The following is a 24,396-nucleotide window of genomic DNA, read 5'->3' as shown; positions in this document are numbered from 1 at the left end:
ACACAGACGTCTCATTAACGGCCTGTTTGTGTGGCAGTTACGTTAACCAGCAGCAGGGCAAGGTGCTGCTAGTAGCAAGCACTGACAGAGTCGATGTTTCTGTGACATGGCGTGGCGTGTGTGTTTACATTTTACAGCCATACTCAGTCTCTGGAAATACGTGTGTTGCGGAGTAGTGTGAGATTTAGAAACGAAGAAAACTGCCTGTCGCAATTGTTTTCTTCTTCTTCTTTTGCTATTTAATGCAGTTAGCATTCTTCTTCTTCTGTTTGCTAATGCGGTTAGCAAACAGCTTTAAGATGCTCTATAGCCACCGTCTGGCGGGAATACCATATTACAACCAGGCACCGGTAAAAACAAAGAAAAATTGTACTTAATGAGAAAATGCTCGAAGTAACTATTGGATTTTTCCTACGTGAACGAATATTTGAATATCATTGCCCATCCCTAATGAGAGGCACAGCTGACTTGATTGACAGGCAGGAACACTGTTGGCTAGGAGGCTCAAAGCCCGCCTCTTTACCTCATACTAGCTCGACAGACGTTAGGTTGTGTTCAGCATTTCCAATATGGCTCCTGCCACTGATTGGCTTCAAAACAGCGCTTCAGAAACAGATGGCTGACTTCATGGTTACTACGTCCATTATTTATAGTGTATGGTTATAATGCAGGCATGTTTTCAGTGTCATTCACAGCCTCTTCGCTGACTTTTATGACTATGGCTCTCATCTTACACCATCTCCTTATTTCCCCTTTGCATTTCTAGTTTTAGTCGCCATAGATTCCAGCAGTTGAGAAAGAAATGTCTCTTAAAGATCATCATCTCACTGATTATCTTTCAGAAAGTGTCGCTCCCTTCATAGACCCTGTTTTCATAGCTTTGTGAGCATGGAAATGATGTGTAATGATGTGGGTTAGTTTATCTTCAGCTGACAGAGTTATAGTCTGAACATCACATTTTAAACTGGATGTGTTTTACATGGCGAGGTGACTAACAGTTGCTCTCCCTTCACTCAACCATTTTAAAGAGCTGGAGCCATAAAGTGAGCCCCCCCTCCCGCTATAACACTATGTCAAAATGTCGAGTCAGGAAGAGCTCGGGCTCCATCTTTGAAATTGCTTTGGCATTTAGCACCGAGTGAGAGCCTCCCGCTGTCTCACCCTTATCGTTTTATTAATACCCTGCTGATGTTAGCTCGTCGTGTTTGGTTCAGTTTGTGGCCCAGATCTCGTTTGTTTAGGCTTTACATGTGTTGCATCTTTGAGCAGAGGAGATGAAACAGTGGGCCCTGTAGAGGTGTTATTTACAAGTGATGCTGTGCCCCCCCCCCCACACAGCTTTAGCCAGACAGCTTACATAATACTTAATGCTAATATTCTACGTCATGTAGTTTGGGTTTTACTCCTCTAAACATATTCCTTTTCTTAATCTCTCATCCTCACTGCAGTCTCTTATCTCGCTCTGTCTTCGTCTGTGTTTTTGTTTGCTCCTTCTTTAATGCTTGTCCTTGCTCTTCTATCATATCTTTTTATATCTCTCCCTTCCCCTCTGTGCACATCAGTCTATACAGCGAGTGCATCTCAAGCTCTGTATAGTAATGGTAAGATAACAAACCCACGAGTTGTCACATCCAATTCATCTTTCTTCCCCCCATAGCCTCGACTCAGAGCGCCGGGGTTTGCGTTACATAATTGCATTAGCGCTCTCAGGCCGATGGATCTGCTCGTTAGCGGAGTTGTGATGCAATCTGCAGAACACACGGGCCTCTGTTGTTTTGCTGGATGGGCAGTGAGTGGGCACGCAGGGTCAGCGTATTGACCTCCCCTATCCATTCATACAGCCAAAGGGGGGTCTGCTAATGAGTGGCAAGGTTGAACAAACAAGGCTGATAACAGAGACTTTGTTGGATGTGGTGTTTGTTCAACTGGTGGCGGTAATACAGAGGTAGAATAGTGACATGCTGCTAATCAAATCTCCTTTTATGATCTCACCAGCACAGAGCTTTGTCACTGTGCTGAAGAGGGCCGACTCTTTTTATTATTGAGACTTTTACTCATGTGTCAGAAAAGATGTTCCAGTTTTTATAGTGATGCATTATGGTCCCGGCTTCTGTTTTTCTGACTGGCTTGAAAGAGTTGCAGAATAAATGAAAGTACTTGTTCAACATTTTTGGCAAGAACCCAAGGTATAAGCAGGATAATCACTCTGATGCGTGCATTAAAGGATTTTAACACTGCAGCTAAGAGGCAGCCTCATAAGGATTTTTACACAAGCCTCTGCGTCGTGCTTTATAATCTTTAAACATACCTCTGAGTGGATTAGAAGTTAGTGTCTCATTCGGAAATTAATTTAGATCTCACATTTGTAACTGTATGTAGGGCTGGGCAATAATTCGATAATAATTATCGTGATACAATTTTTATCAGTATAAATATGACAAATGTTTGATAAAAATGTGATAAAAATAAACCTAAAAGGGGGTGCTAATGAGCCTTAAACACTAGTTGCCACCCAGCATTAGACAGAAGAAGAAGACTGCATTGAACAGCCAATCATGTTGCAGGGTGAGAGGTAGCGGGGGTTAAAGACGTTCGGAGGGGAATGTAAACAGCTGAAATGAGAGACAACGACACTGAAGAAAACTCAAGCAGAGTCGTTAGTCTGACACTGTGTAACTATTAACTTAATACACTTCATTAAATATACTTTCAGGATGTGGGTAAAGGAAGAGCACAGAGACAACTTCTGCTGCGCATTTCTAACACGTTTAATGTCTACCACAATTGGATTACCACTGAACAATGAATAACCATGATGCATTCACTGCACTTTGGGAAACAACATCACTCTGCCTGTAACCCTTAGTAATCTTAAAGGGGAGTTCACAAATTAAAACAAAACTCTATAAAATGATACACAGAAAAAAAATTGTTATATCTTTGTTGTAAATTTAAATCAAATTATGCAAATAATCTTAACCTGAGAAAAATAAGAATCTACAAACTAAAGCTTCACAAAAATCTCATCTTACACTAAAGACCTGCTTCCTGTTACCACCATAGACCGAATATAGAATAGACGTCATGTCGCTCAGCTTGAAGTGCATTCCACAAAAACTGCTCCCCCTAGTGGCTGGCTGCAGCACAGGTCAAAAACTCAGTCTCCCCCATTCATTTGAATGGGGCTGCGGCCAAACTTTAAAAAATAAATACACGTCGTACGAACGTTTCTCACATCCGTATGCTGTGGTGATATGTATTTATTATTTGACTGTTTTGTGTTCAAGGCCTCTTTTTCCTGAAAAGATTATTTTTTGTTAGTTATTAGAGGTTAAAAACAGGGTTTTACATCCGGGTTTGCTTTGATTGACAGCTGCCGTAGGGAGAAACTCTGTAGGATCTCGGGACGCTACGCTGTAGGGCGGAGCTTGTTACAGTGAAAACACACAAATTCCCTACACAGACTGGCTGCAGAGCTATTTAAAAGATGTCTGCGTTCTGGAACAGGATATTTTGGCTTCAAAACCGCACAATGGGAAAAGGCGGAGCAACGCTGTCCAATACAGTCTATGGTTAGCACCATCAGAAATGATGGATTCAAGAAGCTTATCAGAAAACTTAATCCATATACAAGCTAACAAACTGGTTTCTTCAACTTTTACTCAGGAGCAAAAATCTATCGTGATAACATAATTTTCAATATCGCCCAGCTCTAACTGTATGATAAGAGTATTCCTGTGAAAGGATTATCAGTCTGCCAAGATACTTTAGTGCCTCACACAACAATATAGAAGGATCTTTGTTTGGTTTATAACGTTAGGATGGATAAGCAAATTCCAGAAATACTTTCTATTTTCAAACAGTACCCTGCTAGTACACAGAATCAACCTTTGCCCTGTGCAGCTGCAGAATGGAAATAACATAATGTATGGGCTCATTATTGATTAATGTAGCATCATGAATAGTTCCTATGTACCACAATATTTCCTCCAGCAGGCTCACTAACAGTCAGTTATTTTATGAACTTGTCCAAAAGGGAGGTTTGGGAATGGATACAGCAAGTGTTGAGTTATCTTTGCAGCAGCTGATGTAACCGACAACAGCTCAAAGGACCGTGTTCCTCCTGCTTGTTTCAGTTTTTAAGTAGTCTTTGTCAGTGTGAGATGAGGAAGCTATTATATGTTGACTTTCAGTTCCATGTACTCCTCCTGCGTTGTGGTGTTTAAACTCTGAATTATACGCTGTTAAAATGTTTATTTGTTCGACTGATCTTTCACATGAATATTTGACGTACTACAAATACTCAAAGTTGGAAAGTACAGCCTCCACTTACTGCACAATTGTGTTTCTTTATACCTACACTCTTATTTTGATTCCCAAGCCTTTCTTTTTTCCAGACCACATCCCTGCACTCCCCACTTTTTTTTAAACCACAAAAATGCACCACTCAAATAACTTGGCCACAATTCAGTCATTAAGGAAGGAGGGCATTCTGAACTCTGCCTTTTTTGGAGGGGTGACTCCTCCTGTCAGTTGGATTTCAGAATAGCCTCGTCTCGGCTGGGATTTATGTTGGATCTCCAGGGAAGTTCTGTTGCCTTGTTTAAAAAGGGATTTGTTCTCTCTGATACCGCCAGTACGATTAAGGCTTCATTTTATCCCCTTCAAACTCACCCAACAGAGCTTATAACTAATGTTGACTACAGAGTATCACTGCAGATACTTCATAATGTTTATTTTATCATATTACACTGAATATTTCACTGAGTATCTGTAAATATCTCAGCATGAGTTCATCCTTTTCAATTATGTAGCATAAACATTGGACAAGTTTTTTAGAACAGAAACATTTTGTGATACTGTTTTTGTTGCATCTTAAAATAGATTTGCTAAGGAGCTTAATCTGTTGACATCCCCAGAGTATGTCTCAGTCTGAGTGACCACTACAGGGTCAAGACCCCTGAGGCCATAGTCAGCTTATCTCCAATAACCATTCACTCTCTCCTGCTGTCCTTACACAGACTCACAACAAAACCTTTTAATGCTCTGTTAGAAAAGATATTCTGAAATTAAATACATCCAATTAGGATACAGTATTTTAAAGAATGAGTAGCAACTATCAAATTAGTATGATTTTTTTTAATAATAATAATATAATAATAATAATAAAAATAATAATAATAATAATATAATAATAAAGTGTATTTATACAGCACTTATCAAAACAGACGTTCCTAAGTGCTTACATCATAAAAACCCACAATAATAAACAATGCATGAGGGGGAGACATATTGAACTAGCAAGAAAATTTAAGAGGAACAGCTTAAAGGAACAGCTGACTAAAAGAGAGACTACTAGAACCAATTAAAACAATAAAACAAAGGAGAGAAAAAAAGAAAACAGTTAATAAAAGAAAATTAAAAAATAAATGTAGCCAGGCACAGATTTAGCCTAATGATTAGGTTGCGCACCCATACAGTGGGCAGCGCAGGTTCGATTCCAGCCTGTGGCTCCTTTCCCACATGTGATTCCCCCATTCTCTCCCAGTTTCCTACGCTATCCATTGTCCTCTCCACTATAAAACAAATGTGTAAAAGCCCCAAAAAATATAACTTAAAAAATATCAAATAAAATAAATGTAGCATCATGGATAAAACAATATTACAGGAAGGCCTTTCGATAAAAATATGTTTTCAGCTGTGATTTAAAAAAGATTCTGATGTAACTTGTCTGAAATCCTCAGGCAGGTCGTTCCACAGTCTTGGAGTCTGAACAGCAAACCATCGCTCACCCTTAGTTTTTAAGTTTGTGACAGGAACTTCAAAGAGGTTCCTAACTGAGGATATAAGGCTGCGCCCGAGCTGGTAGGGTGACATCAAACCACATATATACATTCAGGGGCCAGGCTGTGAAGTGCTTTAAAAGTGATAAACCTTAAAAATCTACTCTAAAAGCAATGGGTAGCCAGTGTTAGGTCATTAAAACAAGAGTCATGTGCTCCCTCTTCTTGGTTTTGGTTGCCAACTGAAGTCGATTGATAGATTTGTGAGTTATGCCTGTTTAAAGCCTGTCACGATAATCTAATGTAGAATAAATGAAAGCATGAATAATCGTTTGTGTGTCATTAAAAGTCAGCATTTATCTTATCCGGGCAATATTTTTAAGGTGACAATAGCAGGACTGGATGATCTTATTTATGTGTTTTTCAAAGGTTACGTTTCTGTCAAAGGTCACTCCCAGGTTTCTGACATTGGAATTTACGTTGTGTGACAGGGAACCAAAGGAGGACTGGAGGGCAGGGTTAATTTTTTCTGGACCAATAATGAGAATTTCTCTTTTTTCAGTGTTAAGTTTCAAGAAGGTATTCTATACAAACTGTATGGTCACTGCAATCCTGTTGAATGTTTCCAAATCTCTACTAGAGTCGTTGTGATAACTGCAGTATCATAACACCCAGCCTTTAACAAGCCTCAAACACCTACCAAAACTGCTATACTCATGCTTTTTCCATTTTCAAAATGTTAGACCTGTCTTGCTCTACACTTTTATGCCTCAAATGGAACAATAATTAAATTCTGGCTACAAGTAAGAGAGTCATTCCCCCACTGACTGTTTGTCGTCTTCAGTTACTTTGAAGCATAGCAGCTGCTCAGGTTGTACAACAAAACGTATTTTGTTTCTAGTTGTGTTACATCAGTCAAAGCAATATGCAAACTCTGCAGGGACAGGTCTCAATAGAACTGGGTACAGTGTTGAATTTGAGGGCCCACCTAGCTACCTGTTGTTCAGCTTTGAAGAACAACAGCTGAGTCTTGGAGCAGCTTCAGCGGGGCTGAGAGTGAAGTGGGACTAAAGCTGCCTAATATGGATGTGAATGTGAATGTAGCAGGTATTCATTCTTATCAGCTGCTGCAATGTGATATCTGATAGAGGAGATGGTTCCATTTAACTCAGTGAGATGCTCAAATTGGGACAATAAGATAAAAAAGGCAAAAACCAGGCAGTCGAGCGTGCTGTCACAGAACTGTGAGTCTTTATCTCACAGTCAGTCTCTATTAGTGACTCTCTGCTGGGTACAACTTGTGCTCTACAGTTGGAAAACAACATAAACTTTAATCCTTAACCTTGTACAGCTCCAGATTCTACTTCAAGCACAAAATTGAAAAAAAAAAAAGTTGTGTAAAACTTACATTGCTCCCGACAGCTCAATCATTGTGCATTCTTTCATTGTTGTCATTTTTCTCGTTGGAGGGATTTCGACAAATTACTTTTCAGGCACTTGTTTTGTCTACACCCAGGCAGTCTGCCAGTGACTGATGGCGTCCCAGCGAGTGCTCTTTGAGGACATGTTTGTGTTTTTCTTTCCCACCTTTTGTGTTTGAGTCATACTGTCTGGATTTCATTTCCTTTTTTTCATTCTTTACTGCCAATGTCATCTAGTTCAACAGTTCTTTTAACAATGGGGCAAAAACATAGACTGTATATGGACGTAGTGTCCGTGACGTCACCCATCTGTTTCTGAAGCGCTGTTTTGAAGCCAAACGTTGGCTGGAGCCATATTTGAAATGCTGAATTCAACCAAACTGCTGTTGAGTGTGAGGTGTGTGGAGGCGGGCTTTGAGCCTCCTCGCCAACAGCTACAGTGTTCCCGCCTGTCAATTAAGTCAGCTGTGCCTCTTGTAATGGAAAACTCGTAATCTCAATATCTTCGAAATTGCCACGTTCTGAAAAAAATTCACCCCCCCTACGGATGTGTGCGGATAGAGAAATGACCTATCCAGTCTCCACTCATTTCTTGCACCAGGCTGTAAACATGTTTATTTCTGCTGTAAAGATCGGCTTTTTTGAATTGGTGTGTATGTGGTTTCCGGTACTTCTGGAGCCGGCATCAAGCGGACATTCAAAGGACTCGAGTTTTAACACTCCCGCATTGGCTTCAATTCTCGCAGCAGGAGGTTGCTGCTTGGGCAAAACTAGTGGTTCGTGACATGTGATGACTTTAACCTCATCTAGAAGTAGTCTTCATAATATTCTGCTGTGTCATATAGATGCTCCTAGGGCTGGGCGATAATTCAATAACCATAATTACCGTGATAACATTTTTCTCAATATAAATACAACAATAATGCGATCAAATTTGATACATTTAAACCTGTAATTACTAGGGGTGGTTAATCGGTCCGATTTCCCGATTCGATTCGATTCCGATTATTGAGCTCCCGATTCGATTACCAACCGATTTTCGATTATTAACGTTTCTCGATCAGCGATTATTGATTTTCTGTTTGACAGTAACCCAAAATTATTGCACCATTAAAAAATAACAGTCAGTTGCTGAATTACTTCTCTTTTATTGAGTAACAACTTAAAGCACTTTATGTGTAGTGTAGTTGTAACTTCAGAATTATTTGTTTCTAACTTGAAACAAATGTCCACACTTGGAGTTTTTTTCTGTAGAACAAAAATACAGCTTTGGAACTGTGTGTGTTCACAGCTGTGTAACACCTTGCACCTTTTATATACTGTAGAACACAGAAATGACACAACACATTGTGTTGTGACTGATCAAATTTTACTAAACAACAATCAGTGGTCTAGAATGACCAGATTCTTTGCACTCTCATTACAACAACAATTAAATGGAAGGCTTATTTCTTTTAGAGGTAGAACCAACTTACTATAGCTTATATACTGTAGAACACAGAAATGACACATTCAACGAGGCCTCACAAGACGGCAGGTTCTGCGGCGTCACACTCACACATGCAAACGTGCAGACATTTTCAACTTAACGCACCGAGTATACATCGCGGAGGTAACCAAATCAATCAAAAAAAGATTCCCATCTGAGCATCATCTCTGACTTGGACACCATACTCAATGCATCTCGCAATCCGGGTGCTGACAGCGCTTTGAAGAGTTCCGGAAAGGAGGCGTGGGAGCGCGTCTGTGACCGGTGCAGCTGAACCACTAGTGCAGAAGGAGCGCATGCTGCGGGATTTCCTCCCGCTGAAGCGAGTGCTTGGGGGATCAGAAAAACCCTCGGTCAGAGAGTCTTGCCGACTTCTGATCACTAACGTAGAGAAATGTTCCCTGATTTCAAAACTTTGGCTAAAGTGGCGCTTGTAATTCCAATCTCCAGTGTGGCAGCAGAGCGCAGATTCAGCCTCTAAAACAACATCAAGCCATGAGAAGTTGTCTGTCCGAGGCAAAAGTCCAAAACCTCATGACAGTACCCCCTACAGCCATACCACCTGCGACGTTTGATTACGCACAAGCGGGCACGCAATTCAAGTCCACGCGGACCATGAGGAAGGTGTGAGAGTGTGCGTTCAGGCCACAGCAGGTGAACTGTTCCTATTTTAAGTGCAATCGTTTAATTTCATTGTTCATATGTAGCTACTGGGGCCACAGTCAGCGGAGAAAAGGTTATATGTGTGATGTGTGATGGCACGGTGTGGATTCTCTGTTCAGCTTGTTCGGACTGAATATTAATTACAAATGAATGAAAATGAAATGCTATTGAACATGTCATTCTCATCATTTTAAAGATTAAAGTGACGGGTAAAAATAGATTATGACGGGACTTTTATGACCCTGTCAGGCAAAAGACAGACAACGAAAAAGTCTAGCGTACCTCTGGCTCCAAGGCTTCACACACACACACACACACACACACACACACACACACACACACACACATGCAGACACAAAGCTCTCCGTGTGTGAACGTGTGTCAACGTCTGCATAACTTGCCTACAAATTATGGCAGGCGTATGCCGGACGTATGATGTTTAACTTCCATTGACCACAGGATAACATTTTTACAAAATAAAATAATGCAAAAAATAATCGATTTTTGAAAATGTGATGATCGATTCATACTCGTCCATAACATAATCGCGATTAATCAATAATCGTTTTTTTTCACCACCCCTAGTAATTACACCTCCCAACCACTGGAAACGGGGGGGCGCGAATGTGCCTTAAATGCTAGGTGCTAACATTAGACAGAAGAAGAAAAAGAAGAAGAAGAAGAAGAAGAAGGCATGGAACGGCCAATCATGTCATAGGGTTAGAGGTAGGCGGGGCTTAAAGACGTTCGGAGCGGAATGAAAACACAGCTGAAACAAGCGACAGAGGCACTAAAGAAAACTCAAAACCTACCAACTCTGCACAAAAGACCTGCTTCCTGTTAGCATCATTAGAAATGATGGATTCAAGAAGCTTCTCAGAAAACTAAATTCACACACAAGCTAACAAACCATCTTCAACTTTCACTCAGGACCAAAAATCTGCCTGTAAATGTAAATTAAATAATAATCTGATATTCATTGTGATAATTATTGATATCGATTGATATGAAATATTTTACAGTGATACCATCATTTTCAAAATCGCCCACCTCTAGATGCTCCCCAGGCTAATTTTGTGAGATTAAGGTCAGATTACTTATTTATATTCCTTCTAAACTGTCTTGAGAAATTTAATTTTGGCGTACAAGTGCTTTGTTAAATTCAACTTTATTAAAACTCTTCAGCTGTGAGCTTTATAATCTCCCTTTAGGGAGAGTTTCTAGTGATGGGCTCAATCATTGTTAATGTTCTTCAGACGAGTATGAGCTTCCCACCATGATTACTTCAGTGTCTTGTGTTTCAAAAAGACGCTGCGAGCCCACTCATCTGAACTCAATGGGTCCCTGTGGGTCACTCTGCAGACTAATGAAACTTGATGGGCTTGTGGTGTTGGACATCACGGCTTTCTGCGGCTTATAGCTCTGACTGGTGTGTTTGCTGTCCCACAGCTATTACCCTCAGTAATTACGTACACACTAGTCTCCAGAGTGACCCACCAATGCCTAAATTACAGTCGACGAATAAACCACGGCAGAGTAAGAAAATAAAATGAGTAGAGGAAATGCCAGATGCCTTGGCCAGCAAAACTAGGACATGAATCAAAACAAGTCTTTGGAATGATGATGGTTTTCTTTTTTTATTTATTGAGCACATTTAGACAACATTCAGTACAAATATCATAACAGTCAATGTGGAGATGAGGCGTTTTTCAACTGCAGGAACTTTACCCCGGAACTAGGGACTTTACCCCTGAACTACGTACATTTCAACCGGAGGAACCAGGGTCTAAATTTAGTTCAGGGGTAGTTAATCTCCCTTTGTAAAGCCCCTGCTTGGGGAGGTAGTACCTTTCAAAGGTCCTGGGACTTTCGGATGAACGTGTCAGTGTTTACACAGTTGTTGAAGCACAGAGGGAGTTCCTGGGAATGCATACTAGTTTAGATTTGTATTAATATTTAAAAAAAATATTTAATAAAATGTCTTTTCTCCGTATGTCACTGGCCTGATTTGCACAATCTACCTTGGACTTCACTCGCGGTCAAAATGCAGAAAAAACAGGGGCATAGGAACTTTTTAGTTCCGGGGAGAGTAGTTCTCCGGGTTGAAAGAGCCCAGAACTCTTGGTTGAAATGCACCTATATTTGATATTTAGGCTATGAAAGCATGACAAGCATTTACCTATCAGCATTTATTCCTACTCCTCTCATTCTAAGCATTACATCAGCTACATTTTCAAGAAACACCCAATGAATATTAATGGAAACATTTGGTTTGCCTCCAGCAAACACTGTGATATGCATGCTGAAATGCATGAGCAGCTAATGAGCTATTTCCAGTGTAAGAGGAAGCTGCATATTTTGCATTTAAAAGCTGAAGAGAGTCTCCCAGGGCAGGTAGTCTGGGCTGTTTGGAGGTGTAGAGCCGAGCAAGTTCACCCCCATCACCCAGCCATAACATTACACCATGGCCACAGCTGCTGTGTCGCCACTGATCTGTCCCCAAGAAACATGATCCTGTTTATAATCTGACCATCATTTGGACGCAGACTGCCTGCGACGCCAGACCCATGATTTACCCCAGCGTGCACGCCTATGTGTGTGTTAGTGTGTGTCTCAGAGATAGATTTACGAGGGTGTACTGTATGAGGGTGAGGGTTAGGTCTTGAGGGACTGAAAGTATCCCACGATGCGCGGCTTGATGTAGCCCTGCAAGGAGCAGTACTTCCTCCTCACCAGCAAGAGTATGTGTAGAAAACCTCCGCATGGTCACAACAAAGTAGATTTTATGTATAAATGCTGAATATTAAGGGTTGTTTTTAAGGCAGGGTGGTGCTCTTGGCTCCATGTTAAGACCACTGAAAGGCCGTGCTTGTGATACTTTTCAAAATTTCCTAAAAACATACGCCCTTTTTATTTTACATGTGTGCAACAGCGCCGTAACAAAACTCTGCCATCATCACACGTCAGTACTTTTATACTGATCCGTCAGCATCTTAATATTGGCGTCCCAGTGTGTGATTTCACATTGTGTTATGGTGATGCAGAAGTATGAGACGCACAATGAGTGAAATCCCAGCAGGAGCTTCAAATATGCACTCATACTAGGACACACATAGCCTCATTCCGACCTGCCATCATGCCTCCTGAACTTTCATATTTAAGGCGTGAGAGCAGGGCGTAAATATAGAGCCTTGAACTGGCAATGTGGAAAGGGCTTCAGATTTCCTTTTTTTGTGAGTGTGTTCTGCAGTTTTTTACAAACTAGGATGTATGCTGATACCTGTTTATTTTGCAATGTGGTAACATCAGCTTGTTTATCAATCAAGGTCAAGTTTTGACACTTTGAAATCTTGTTATTGTTCACTGAAGTTTAAGAGATGGAATTAGGGAGGAATTCTGAGGCATCTGATTTCTGAGTTGTTTAAATGTAAATTTAAATTCTGACTAATCAACCAGTTAAATGATAAGAAAACATAAAACAGTTCAAATTTAACATACTTTAATAGCTAAACACAGGATCACAGAGTCTGCAGGTAAACAATATTAAATGGTTTGCAGTGTGCGGCTAATGTTAGCAGAACTAGCATCGCCAGCCTGTGGTCCTCTGTGGAGGTTAATAACCACAATCCTGTGTTGGTGGCAGTATGCTCTGAGTCTACATACAATTTTATCTGCGTTTTCTAGATCAAATTACTGCAAAAACAGTTTGCTCAACAAGATGTTGTCTATCATGTGTTTGTTTACATCTGAGTAGAGCATCATGACATCATGGCTTCATGGCAATAGTTCTAGCTAGGGATGTCAAACACTTAAGCTGTTTAGAACTTACTCGAACACATTTTTTTGTTTCGATTTTATATCACATGGAACAAACATCATGTGGTCTTCTATTTTGTTCTGCTATCAGGGAGGTGTTTTAAGTTTAAAGCATGTTTCGATGTGAATCAGCTGACTACAGGTGTTGCGCACAGCAGAGATGCTCAGCTGGGGGCTGCGGCTGAGTGACAGGTCTCCACGAGCGCTTTTTTCCTCCGCCGCCAGACTGATTATGACTCAGTTGCGCTCCTGGCTGACACCTGACCAAGTTCACATGATTATTTTTCTCAATAAGAATGAGTAGACAGAAAACTGGACACTATGAGTCTAAAATATGTTTCTGTTCAGTTCCCTTGTTGATGTCTGAGATTTCACTTTTATGACTGTGTGTCTGCATAGATTATGAGCCTGCTCCACATGTTGATATTCAGCGTATTTAATAAGTTTTGAACACCTCAATAGGATCCGTTGTTAAGTGTGTAGTGAAGGAAATTTTTATTCAGGGGAAAAAACACATTTTCTATTATTTTTGTCATGGAAAACATTCACGTTTTTTTTTTATGATTAATCGATCGTTAAAATTTCCAAAGGTCGATCACGGAAAATACTTGAAATTTGCATCCCTAGTTCTAGCTAGTGTTGGGTGGCTGCACTACAGCAACAACAACATACAACCATTATTTTGTGCCTACAGTAATAACAACATATGACCAGTATTTTGTGCAGTAATACAAATAATAATAATCACTAGTCAGTCTGGTGCTGGATAGCAAGGGTGATGACATTTCATTTTATTTATTTCAATTATTTATTATTTTATTTATTTTTTATTTATTTAATTTAAAGGGACAGTGCATATTGAAGAACATTTCAGCATAGCATCCATGTAAATATGCCAGAGTTAGCCATATGGCTAATTTTCAGCCTGTAGTCCCTAGTTTATTTATTTAAATTTGCACATCCCTCGTAAAATGTATCAAGCTGCCACAGTATAAAAAATCAGTTTATAATTTAAAAAAACTCTTCTTGTTCAAAGTAATCAGGGTAGATTGTTGTAGATAATTTGTAATCAGCAAAAGAATCCTTGCTACATCTCCTATCACTAAGATACCCAAATGATCTGATTTATTTAGCTTCAATAGTTCTGCACTCATCTACACAAACATTCAAACCACAGCGCTATACATCACATTCCTAAAACTTCACAACAGTGTCTCCATGTGTGTAAGGCAAGGTCAGCAATGTATATGTCAGTTATTTACATACCAGACATTTATGATCCCAGCTGCAGCCACTGTGCTGTCGCTTGTAGTATCTGTCATGCACACTAAGTCCTTTGATGACACACATGTGCATGCAATCTTGCAGTGAAGCAGGAGCCTGTATTGTGTTTATGGCTTTTGATGTGTGAGCAATTCATATCCATCATGCACCCTGCTGTAACAGTTCTAAGAAAAGGTCTCCTTGTGGCCCAAGCCAGGCGTCACATATGGGCAGAGTTAAGCAAACACAGCGTTCTGTATCATGCATCAAGTTATTTATGTTTCATGGATGTGCCGTGGACTGTTTGCAGAGGCCATTAGGTGTCTCACTGTGTTTCCCCATCAGTAAGCGGTACGTTTAAGCTTCGGCTTGAACGTCTTTTTGAACATAACAAGCAGCATGTGTTGATTTAATTTAAATGTCTTTGCACAGTGCTTCAGGGAAAGTGTAGAGTGACGGAGCTTGTAGTGCTGCTTCTTAGCACTTCATCCTCCCCTAGAAGAAGATATGATTATCTCTTTTGCAGCTTACATCCTTTTAAGCTGCACTTAATCACACACAGTTGCAGTACATTTGTGTTTGCATTCCAAGCACTTAGATTATATATATATATAAATGATCTAATTAACACTAATAAAGACAAACTCTTCATTCCTCTCTAGGGTTGCAAAGGGGTGGAAAATGTCCAGTAAATTTCCATGGGAAGTTAAGCTGGGGAATTTTGTAAATATTCCACATTGGAAACTTTCCATGGGAATTATGGAAATTAATGGGCATTAACTGGGAATTGAGGGTAATTAAATGGAAAGGTATCATATCAAAGCATAAATATTTGTTTTGTTTTAAGCAGACATCCATCCAAAATAATCCAATTAAAACAGATTTATTTTTAAGTAGAACTTTATCAAGTTTTAAATATTTTATTGAACAATCAATTCTTTCGTTAAAGAACAAAAACATGAAATGTTGAGTTAAATATTACTCATCCCCCTGACCCAACCCATTCAAAAATTAACAAAAAATGCAACAAAAGTCCTATTCGAAATGTTAAATGAAAAGAGCCCCTCTCCCTCCAAAATAATCCCATTCAACACGCAAATAAAAAAGCATCTTCCCTCAAGCTTCTCAAGCCTAGCCTCTGCAGGATTCTAGAAATCATGTGTGCATGTGATGGAGGAATGCACAGTGCATGTAGGGGGCGTGGTCTCAATAGCCCTGCAGTAAGCAGTGTGCTATGTGCATGTGATTGAGGGATAAGCATAGATATTCAACTGTACTTGTGTGGAATCTGGTTGTTTTAGTCAGGGTTTTGCTAAAATATATTTTGCCCAACTATATTTAAGTTCCCTATTAAGAGCCAACCTTCAATTTAGTAAATTCCTGGTTCATTCCCATTAATTCCCATTAATTACCATAGAAAGTTTCCAACTTTGAAAATTCCCAGAATTTTGCAACCCTATTCCTCTTTTAGGGTCCTGTCCGTCAGTATCTGTTGGTTTTTCATATGCATGCAGTTCACATGGCAGGGCGGTCTAACCCACACTGTAGGTTTCCTGGAGATTGGAGAAATGAAATGTGAAAGGAGTTTAGAAATAAGCTGACTCAAAGTCAATTGCAGTATGTCAGCATACAGCATTTCTCCTGCTATACATCATTAATCTCTCCAGACTGCCCCTGCACACACATTTAGGCTCTTTAAGTGATGTGATTTGAATCAAAGTAAAGCTAATGAGCCTGGGCTGAGGGAAATTGGCAGACTTCCAGAGTAATTGCTTATATTTCAGATTTAATACAAAAGAGTTAACACAGAGGTTGCCTCTCTGGTCTCAGAGAGATTACTTTGTAAATGTGAATCAGAGGTGAACTCTGCTCCGGTGTCAGTTGGAAAATGTGATTTTTGTCAACAACTCTTGATTTTGTTTGTTTTTCAGGAGAGTGTGTCCCCCTGCTATAGATCAGTAAGAAGTGCTCTTCAATATGAATACAGGTATAGAAACAAACACAACACAGACTCACACACAAACTATAATCTGTATATCATTGGGGAATTATCTGTTCTGTCCATGTTTTTCATTTTTTGGGGCATGGTTGAATATTCTATTTCCATTTTGCATTTTATCTCATATTTCTTAGTGCAAATAGTCTCTCAGAAGAACACATTGAATAGTCAATATGCGACCACGTATGAGATCACCTAGTTATTTTTAGAAGCTGTGTGTTCTAGTTTCTCCACCAGAGCCATGAGTCTGTAATTTTGACTTAATGATTTGGTATTGGTGCATTTTTTTCTCCTTGATTATTGTGACTAAAAGCATCAAAAACCAGAGAAAGCCTTCATGCCTTTGACCACAGAGACGATTTCCTCTTTAATACACGTCCAAAGCTCTGTCTCTGACTTGGCAGTGATCCCGAGCTGAAGTGTGTATTTCAGGTGGAGAATCAATGATGAGTAATCCGCCTCTGGACCTTCTCCATACACACAGCCGCTCTGTGTGTCTGCCAGTAGTGGCCTAGCTGGTCTTGGTTGTTTGCCTGTATTTACAATGTGCAATATGGACGACAACACAAAAATAGCTGTGCCACGTGTTTAAAGACAACTAATACAACTACCAGAGCTAGGTTTATATTTAAAGCTACGAGGTCATCCAATGTAAAAGGATCTGATGCCTAAATATACTGTATCTGATGAAATCGACTCATGTAGCAAAATCAAACCTTCAGCTTTTTGATGTCCTGCAGTAAGAAGACAGGATCTTTAAATGCATGAGCTTTGCCTCCACTACTTTGTGTTTTAATTCTGGCTGCTCACATTTGTTGGAGCGTTGTGTATTCATTTTTTGATTTTGTTTCATGCATGTGCATGTGTGCTGCTGCTGCTGCTGCTGCTACTGCTGCTTATGCCGTATTGATCACCTGCCCGGCTTGGATTTCTCAGATAGCGGAGGATCCGCTCGCCGTAGCGTGGCCTTGTCACTCATACTCTCTCCCATGAAGAGGGTCCAGAGCTCACCAAATCTAGGAACAGGTACTAACACTCACAAATACTACAAATTAACACACATTGGAGTAAAAAGAGTGTTATAAGGAGCTAAAATGTCATGTCATGTCAGTTGTTGACTGAACTAAACCTTGGAAGCAGGAGGTAAGTCTACGGTTTTTCAAAATCATAGTGAGTTTCATCATCCTGATCTGGCTTGAGCATTTTTGAAATACCTCAGATATGTAGGCCGCTGCTGCCTCGATATGCTTAAGCAATGTTTGGAATGTGGGATGCTTTTTTTGAAATAAGTTCAATATGTTATTCTTTATTTACTTTTTCCCCTCTCTTGTGTCTGCGTCTTGTTTTTGCTCTTGAACTCCGTCATAATTCATTCAGTCCTACATGTTGTTGATGTTGTTTTCCTTTTACTTTGACAGCTCTAATGTGTCACACTCTCACACTGCTCCTTGTCATTTTCCCCCTCATTGTGGGTAGTTTATATTATCCTTCCTGTTGCCTTAAGGGCTGTACAGAAGAGGATTAGGGCCACTGATAAAAACAAAATTATTAAGGTCAAATTTATTTTAAATTATTATTATTATTCGGAGAAAAAACTCAGAATTCTGTCTACTGTTAGTCTGAACCGAAATTAGTCAGTGGAAACAGGGATTTTATAAAGAATCTCACTTTGAAAATATCCAAACTCATCACTTATATGCTACATTTCCAAGGGCTTTTATTTTGAAATTCCAAATCAGGTGTAGCTCTAATTGGCAACATCACATTTTGAGGTTTTCTCCTTTCAGTCTGAATAAAAACATATCAGTTTTTTCAAGGCCTTTTTGCCTTTATTGTATAGGACAGCTGAAGAGAGACAGGAAATGCAGGGAGTAGAGAGCGGGGGAAGACATGCAGGAAATGGTCGACCGGCCGGGAATTGAACTGGCGACCCCTGCAACAAGTACTGTAGCCTCTGTATGTGGGGCACTTAGACCGCAAGGCCATCCGACTGAGATTTATTTTAATGCCAAATATATAATTACCAGGCACATTTTAATATTTCAGACAGCTTTTATTTTGAAAATCAAACAGAATTCTGACTTTTTTCTCAGAATTCTGACTTATTTCTCAGAATTCTGACTTTTTTTCTCAGAACTCTGACTTTAATCTCAGAATTCTGACTTTTTCTCAGAATTCTAATAATAAAAAAAATTATTTGACCTTAATTATTATTTTTTTTTTCAGTTGCCCCAACCCTCTTCAGTAGAGCTGTAATCAGTTCTCCCGCCTCTGTTTCGTTTTCCTGTTACTCTTCTTTTATGACAGTGATGTTTGTTTAGTCACAGCTCACCTTCCCGACCCATAGACCCTTGAAAACGTGGAATATTCTCGTGGTGCAGCACCATGCACCACTTGACCAATATAGCGGTAGATGTTCTATCTTCATAAGCCTTTTGATCTTTGAGCCTTAAACTGTCACAGGTCTAGTTAAGAGGCATGACTGAAGAGCTTTTCACAGAGCTTCCAGAGGCTTCAGCTGGTCCTCTGCTGAAAGAGCAGTGTTTTTTGTCTGAACCATGTCAGCATCCAGGTTAACAGCTGCTGCCATGTAGGCATTCCAGCACTGTCAGCTTCCTGTTAACAATAGTAGGGCACTCTCTGAAAAGTGATGAGCTGTTGTCAGATATAGAGGCTTTATGAGCATAGCACAACTGATCAAAACACCCTACAGAGGTCTGTGGGGCCCTACGCGTTGCCTTTAAAGCAGAATTGGGAATGAGACTCGCAGGCATCAGCATCTGAGGGATCTTACAGGAGTATACACTACACTGACCATTGCTGCTCAGTTTGTTGTTATACCTTTTCTCCCCAGGTCAAACTAGACATGTAAATGCCATAAATTAGCTTACCAGACATGTTGAAAAAATCATCACAAGTTGATCTTTGGTTCACATAGTGATTCAAGAGGAATTTGGTTCAAAGATAACTCAGCCATGGCGTCTTTCCACATCAGTGGGCCACTCTAACTTTTAACTCGCCTGCTCCATCGTACAGATTCACTGAAACGAGGACTCCTGCAAAAACAACATTCATCAGGGCAAGAAGGAGCCTTCCACAGCTTTCCAAATAACAATAGTGTTTACACGAATCATTTCAAATGCTGGTCCCAGAGCGAGCCAGGCTAAAAGACAAAAACAGCCACCTGGAACATTTGAGCGAGCTGCATATCTCTTCCTCACCTAATTAACCCGCGTAATGATCTGTGACAGCCCTGTACATTTTACATTTGCCCTGGCTAGCAGCCAAATGACCCATGAGGAAGTTATAGCTGTTTGAAAAGTGTTGGGAACACTAATACAGCTTGCATAAGCCATAGAGCAATAATAGACACATTTATAGGACATCTGCCTGGTTGAAGGGAACTGGAATTATCACTTAAGGAATCAGGGCTCCTTGCAGGCTGGTCATTCTGCGTCGCCTCACAAAGGACCTTTTCTTGTTCTGTCTGGTGTAGTAAGTGCATCGGATTATCAAAATGTACGTGTATAAAAAGCCGTAAGCATCCATTTCTTTAACAAAGCCAGAATCTGACTGAATTTGTACTAAAAGCAACCTCTGGATTCATGCCAACTCACATGCAGTTGTACAAATAATGTTAGATATATGATTAAATTATACTTGAGGCAAACTACATAGTTTAAGATGAATGTGTTGGATATGCTATTTATAATAATAATAATAATAATAATAATAATAATAATAATAATAATAATAATTCTATTTATAGAGCACTTTTCAGAACCCGGGTACAAAGTGCTTTACATGGGCAGCAAAATAAAACGCGGTAGATAAAATCACACAAGGCAACATGAAGAAATGTAACATATTTTAAAAGACATAACATTCCTAAAATAACTCTAAATGAAAAAATATATATATTATTTTAACTGTTAAACTCAAGTGTAAAAAATAAAAAATAATTTTCATGAAAAATCAGGAAATGCTCTGCGATAAAAGTATGCTTTAAGAAGGGATTTTAAAGAGATCACTGACTCAGCAGACCAGATCTCCTTGGGCAGATCGCTCCATAGTTTTGGACCCCTCACTCCAAATCTTCTCTCCCCTTTCATTTTCATTTTGGCATTTGGAACACACAGTACACCTCTGTGTTGGTTTGTACGGTACTTACATGTCCGCTTAAAATCATTTTGGATGGATTGCATTGAAGATGTTAAAACAGGAGAAATATGGTCATGCTTTTTGGTTCTGGTTGAAAGAGAAAACCAGTTTTACTACACAGAGTTTAGAGCAGGGGTTCCCAAACTTTTCAGCCTGCGTCTCTCAAAGTATAGATGCCAAAGACTTGCGACCCACACTGTCTCTCAAAGTCATTTAATGTGGCTTCATGTAGCTGGTCTGGAGAAAATTAGCCTACCTAAATGAGCATGTGGCTGTGTTTCCTGTGCCTCTATGAATTAACCTACTGCTACTGATGCTTTTGATAATTAAATGTTCACTAACCCTAAACTTAGGAGTCATCTGGCAAAAAGGAAGGCAGAAAACTCATTATATTTTCTATTTTCAAGGTTTTATTTCAAGTTTAGCTACTATTTTTGTCCATATTTTTTTACTGTAATGGGTCAAATGTACTAATTTTAGATATCTTTAAAAAAAAAAAACATTCTGGAAGACTTTTCACGACCCCCAACTTGTGTCTTACTACCCACAATTTGGGACCCCCTGGTTTAGAATACCTACGAAGCTGAAATGCCAGCAAAACAGCTGATACTGTGTATCACATGCAGTTCTAAATAATGTCTCTGTTCTGTGCTTGTTCCCATCCAGTCTGTGTCTTCAGATCTGTGTCTACTCCCTTAAACCCTACACTAAGTCTCTGTTTGTCTCACCCAACATTCTCCCAATCTTCTATAACAGAAAGACTCACTATAGATTAAATCCTTTGCTGTTTGTATTGACTCTTGCTGCAGGGATGCACTTGCTCACACTGTCGGTCATGTATCTTACTATTGCTGTTTCTCCTCTTCTCTTCAGGGAGTGATTCTCACTCATCAGACTTGGGTAAGTCACTGCTCCTTGTTTTGAATTCAGGTGGAGAATCCTGTGATGATCACATGTAAACAATGAAGCTCTAAAACTCTGTAAAATCCTCTCTGTGTGATGATGAAATGATTAACTCCGTCTTCAGATTCTTGGCGGTCGCGCAGTGTAACAGATGGCCTTAAGAATGGAGATGCTGGCAGCTCATCTCTTGCTGCCAAAGGCTTCCGCAGCGTTAGACCCAACCTACAGGAGAAAAAGTCAACACAGGTAAGATTCCCCCGCACCGCGCTCTCACAGATGTTCTTATTTACTGCTGCTTAAAGTTTAATCAGGAAATGTGTTTGTCAGAATTGGTTCTAAATCGCGCCACAAACCATCCTAATTATGGATAATTAACACAGAACCATACTGCATTTCTCAGACTGTATGAAAACAACTTGATGACTTGTATCAAGCTTTGCATTGATTTTTTTTGTCGTTGTTTTTGTTGCTTGAACTTGTGTTGGCTGTTGCTTTCTAATTGGCCAATAAGGATATGAATCATGTGCCGTTACCACCGCCAAGGAGGGAGAGTTTCCACTTCTCACCCACTGGAGCTAATCCACTAGACTACGACTCCCTCCTTGCCCTGGCGAATGATCTTAGCCCTGGAATGCTAACCTTCACTCAGAACGAGAAGGCCGTTTTGAAAGAGTCCTACACTGTTAAAAGCACAGCTTCTTACTCCTACTCAGAGACCAGTTCAAACGCGGTCCAACAGGAACACCCGTCCACTGTCCCAAATGACATCAGCAGCTGTAGTGTATCTGCCTCTGCTAACACACAGGCCCAGGAGCGTAAGGTGTCTTCCCTCAAAATAACTCCTGTCACCATCCCTGACCCCCCAGCTCACTCCAACTCTCACAATGACCCTCAAACTAAGACCACAGGTTCCCCTCCACCCACTTCCCCGCCTCCACAGAAGAGTCCCATCCTGTCTGCGCTCCAGACACAGACGGCCTCACTTTCTGTCAGCCGGGGACCAGAGAATCTGAAACCTCCAGAAACTCAGCCTCCAAGCAACACAGCGGAACTAAAGGTCCCAGATCAAGCCTCGAAACCAACCCAGAGTCCACCGCATTCTGAAGTGGAGACGATGAAGGGTCCACCTGCAGTCCCACCAAGACCCTCTGCTGCAAAACTGTTGGTACATAACTGAGTAAATACTGGAAACACAAGTGACGTAATGTCTTCATTTTAGGATCACAAGGAGAACATTTTCCAGTTTTTTTGTCTTGATGACATACACCACAGGAGGAGAGGTTGTAGTGGAAATACAGTAAACTAAATAATGGACTATAAATGCTGTTCTTTTGGTGATTTAACACAGCCAAACTCTGAAGTCTAACATACTGTAGGTGTTACATGAAGCCACTTGTGTGTAGGCTTAAACAGAGAAGGTTACAAAGGTGGGATGTGCTGCCTCTGTGTGTCGCCCTCTGAGTTGTTGATGCTGCCATCTATCCAATCAACCAGACTAACTGTGGTTCTACGTATGTGTGAACTCATGGTATGTGTGATGTCTGATAACTGTCTCATTGATTGTAACTATAGCGATTTATCCTCTGTGTACTGAACATGCTGCCTTCTACAGTTTGAACTAACAGCCTCTTTAATTCACAGCTTTAACCGTGTTTCAGACGATGATGATTCTGCAGCCTCACCGCCACATTTCACCCTCTGTTTGGCTCACATATTTCACTACCTTTGTGACCATGTGGCTAATGAGTGATGTCACTAAGCACTCTTCCTCCTTTCCTCCTTTTTGTTTCTCAATCAACTCCCTCTCCTTCCAACACCAGGGGCCTCCCTCCCCCGACCCCACGGCACGGCACTCTCCCTTTCGCTGCCACAGCTCAGAATCACTCGACTACCCGTCGAGCCTAATGCCCAAGGCTCTGTCGCCCACCCCGTACATTGCTAGCAGCGCAGGCGGCACAGCCGGTGTGGCGAGCGGGCCGAGCTTTACCGCAGTCAGCAACCCGGGCGCAGGTGGCTTCGTGTCACCCTCAGCCTCCCCCGTGACGGTGTCAGCTCTCAGCCACTACTCGTCATCCACGGCGGGTCTGCTGGACGAGCTGCAGATCTGTAGCCTGGACTCACCTGGCGCCTCACCCACGCCGCCTCCCACCTTCAGCCACGTCTCCACCGACACATCCACTGCTGGCCCTGATGATACGCTAACAACCTCTGTGGCCTCCACTGCTGCAGCAGCCTCTGTCACTAACGTAATTATCCCAACAAGTCACTGCTGTAACACTTTTCATTAACCAAAACAAATGGTTCCCTCCTTGCTCCCACTTATTTGGATGACTGAACCAAACCTTCATAAAATGTGTTTTACTACCACTTTTTACCTTTCACTAACATCCACAACAACCTCCCTGTGAGATACCAGTCAGCCCACTGTGTTCCCTTATTATGTCAACGTGTCTGCACTCATCAGAACTTTGTGTCTACATGTTCCTGTCTCTGTTTCTCGTTGTTCCCTCTGCAGTCCAGCGTCATTATACTGTTTCAGTTCAGTTCATATCAGAGTTCACGCTGGAATAAAACCACTCTTTGAGAAGTTGTTGAAGGCTGACACTGGGAGCTGTTCAGCAGCCCTTTTATAGAGAGTTTGACTTTTGGTCTAAATTGACATTTTGTTTGGATCACATTATGTAGTCCGACATTGGTTTACCATTGGCTGTCATATCAATCAAAGTTGCATTGTTATATATCTAGGGGTGCAAAGGGGTGGAAAATGTCCGGTAAATTTCCATGGGAAGTTAAGCTGTGGAATTTTGGAAATATTCCAAATTGGAAACTTGCCATGGGAATTATGGGAATTAACTGGGAATTGAGGGTAATTTAATGGAAAGGTATCATATCAAAGCA

General features: G+C 40.6%; 1 protein-coding gene across 1 annotated transcript in view; it reads left to right on the top strand.

Annotated features, from left to right (window-relative positions):
- LOC117815966 (sorbin and SH3 domain-containing protein 2-like) overlaps positions 1-24,396 on the top strand; it is a 71,790-nt gene that overhangs the window by 14,462 nt on the left and 32,932 nt on the right. Inside the window, 5 exon segments of the mRNA XM_034687990.1 lie at positions 16,367-16,422; positions 17,371-17,460; positions 21,469-21,495; positions 21,623-21,744; positions 23,319-23,744. Coding sequence (XP_034543881.1) covers positions 16,413-16,422; positions 17,371-17,460; positions 21,469-21,495; positions 21,623-21,744; positions 23,319-23,744 — 675 coding nt within the window. The 5' untranslated portion in view covers positions 16,367-16,412.

This window comes from Notolabrus celidotus, chromosome 7 (assembly GCF_009762535.1).
Source record: "Notolabrus celidotus isolate fNotCel1 chromosome 7, fNotCel1.pri, whole genome shotgun sequence".
NCBI classification, from domain to species: Eukaryota; Metazoa; Chordata; class Actinopteri; order Labriformes; family Labridae; genus Notolabrus; species Notolabrus celidotus.
Note: the sequence above shows the minus strand (reverse complement) of the source record. Positions and strands in the feature narration are given on the sequence as shown.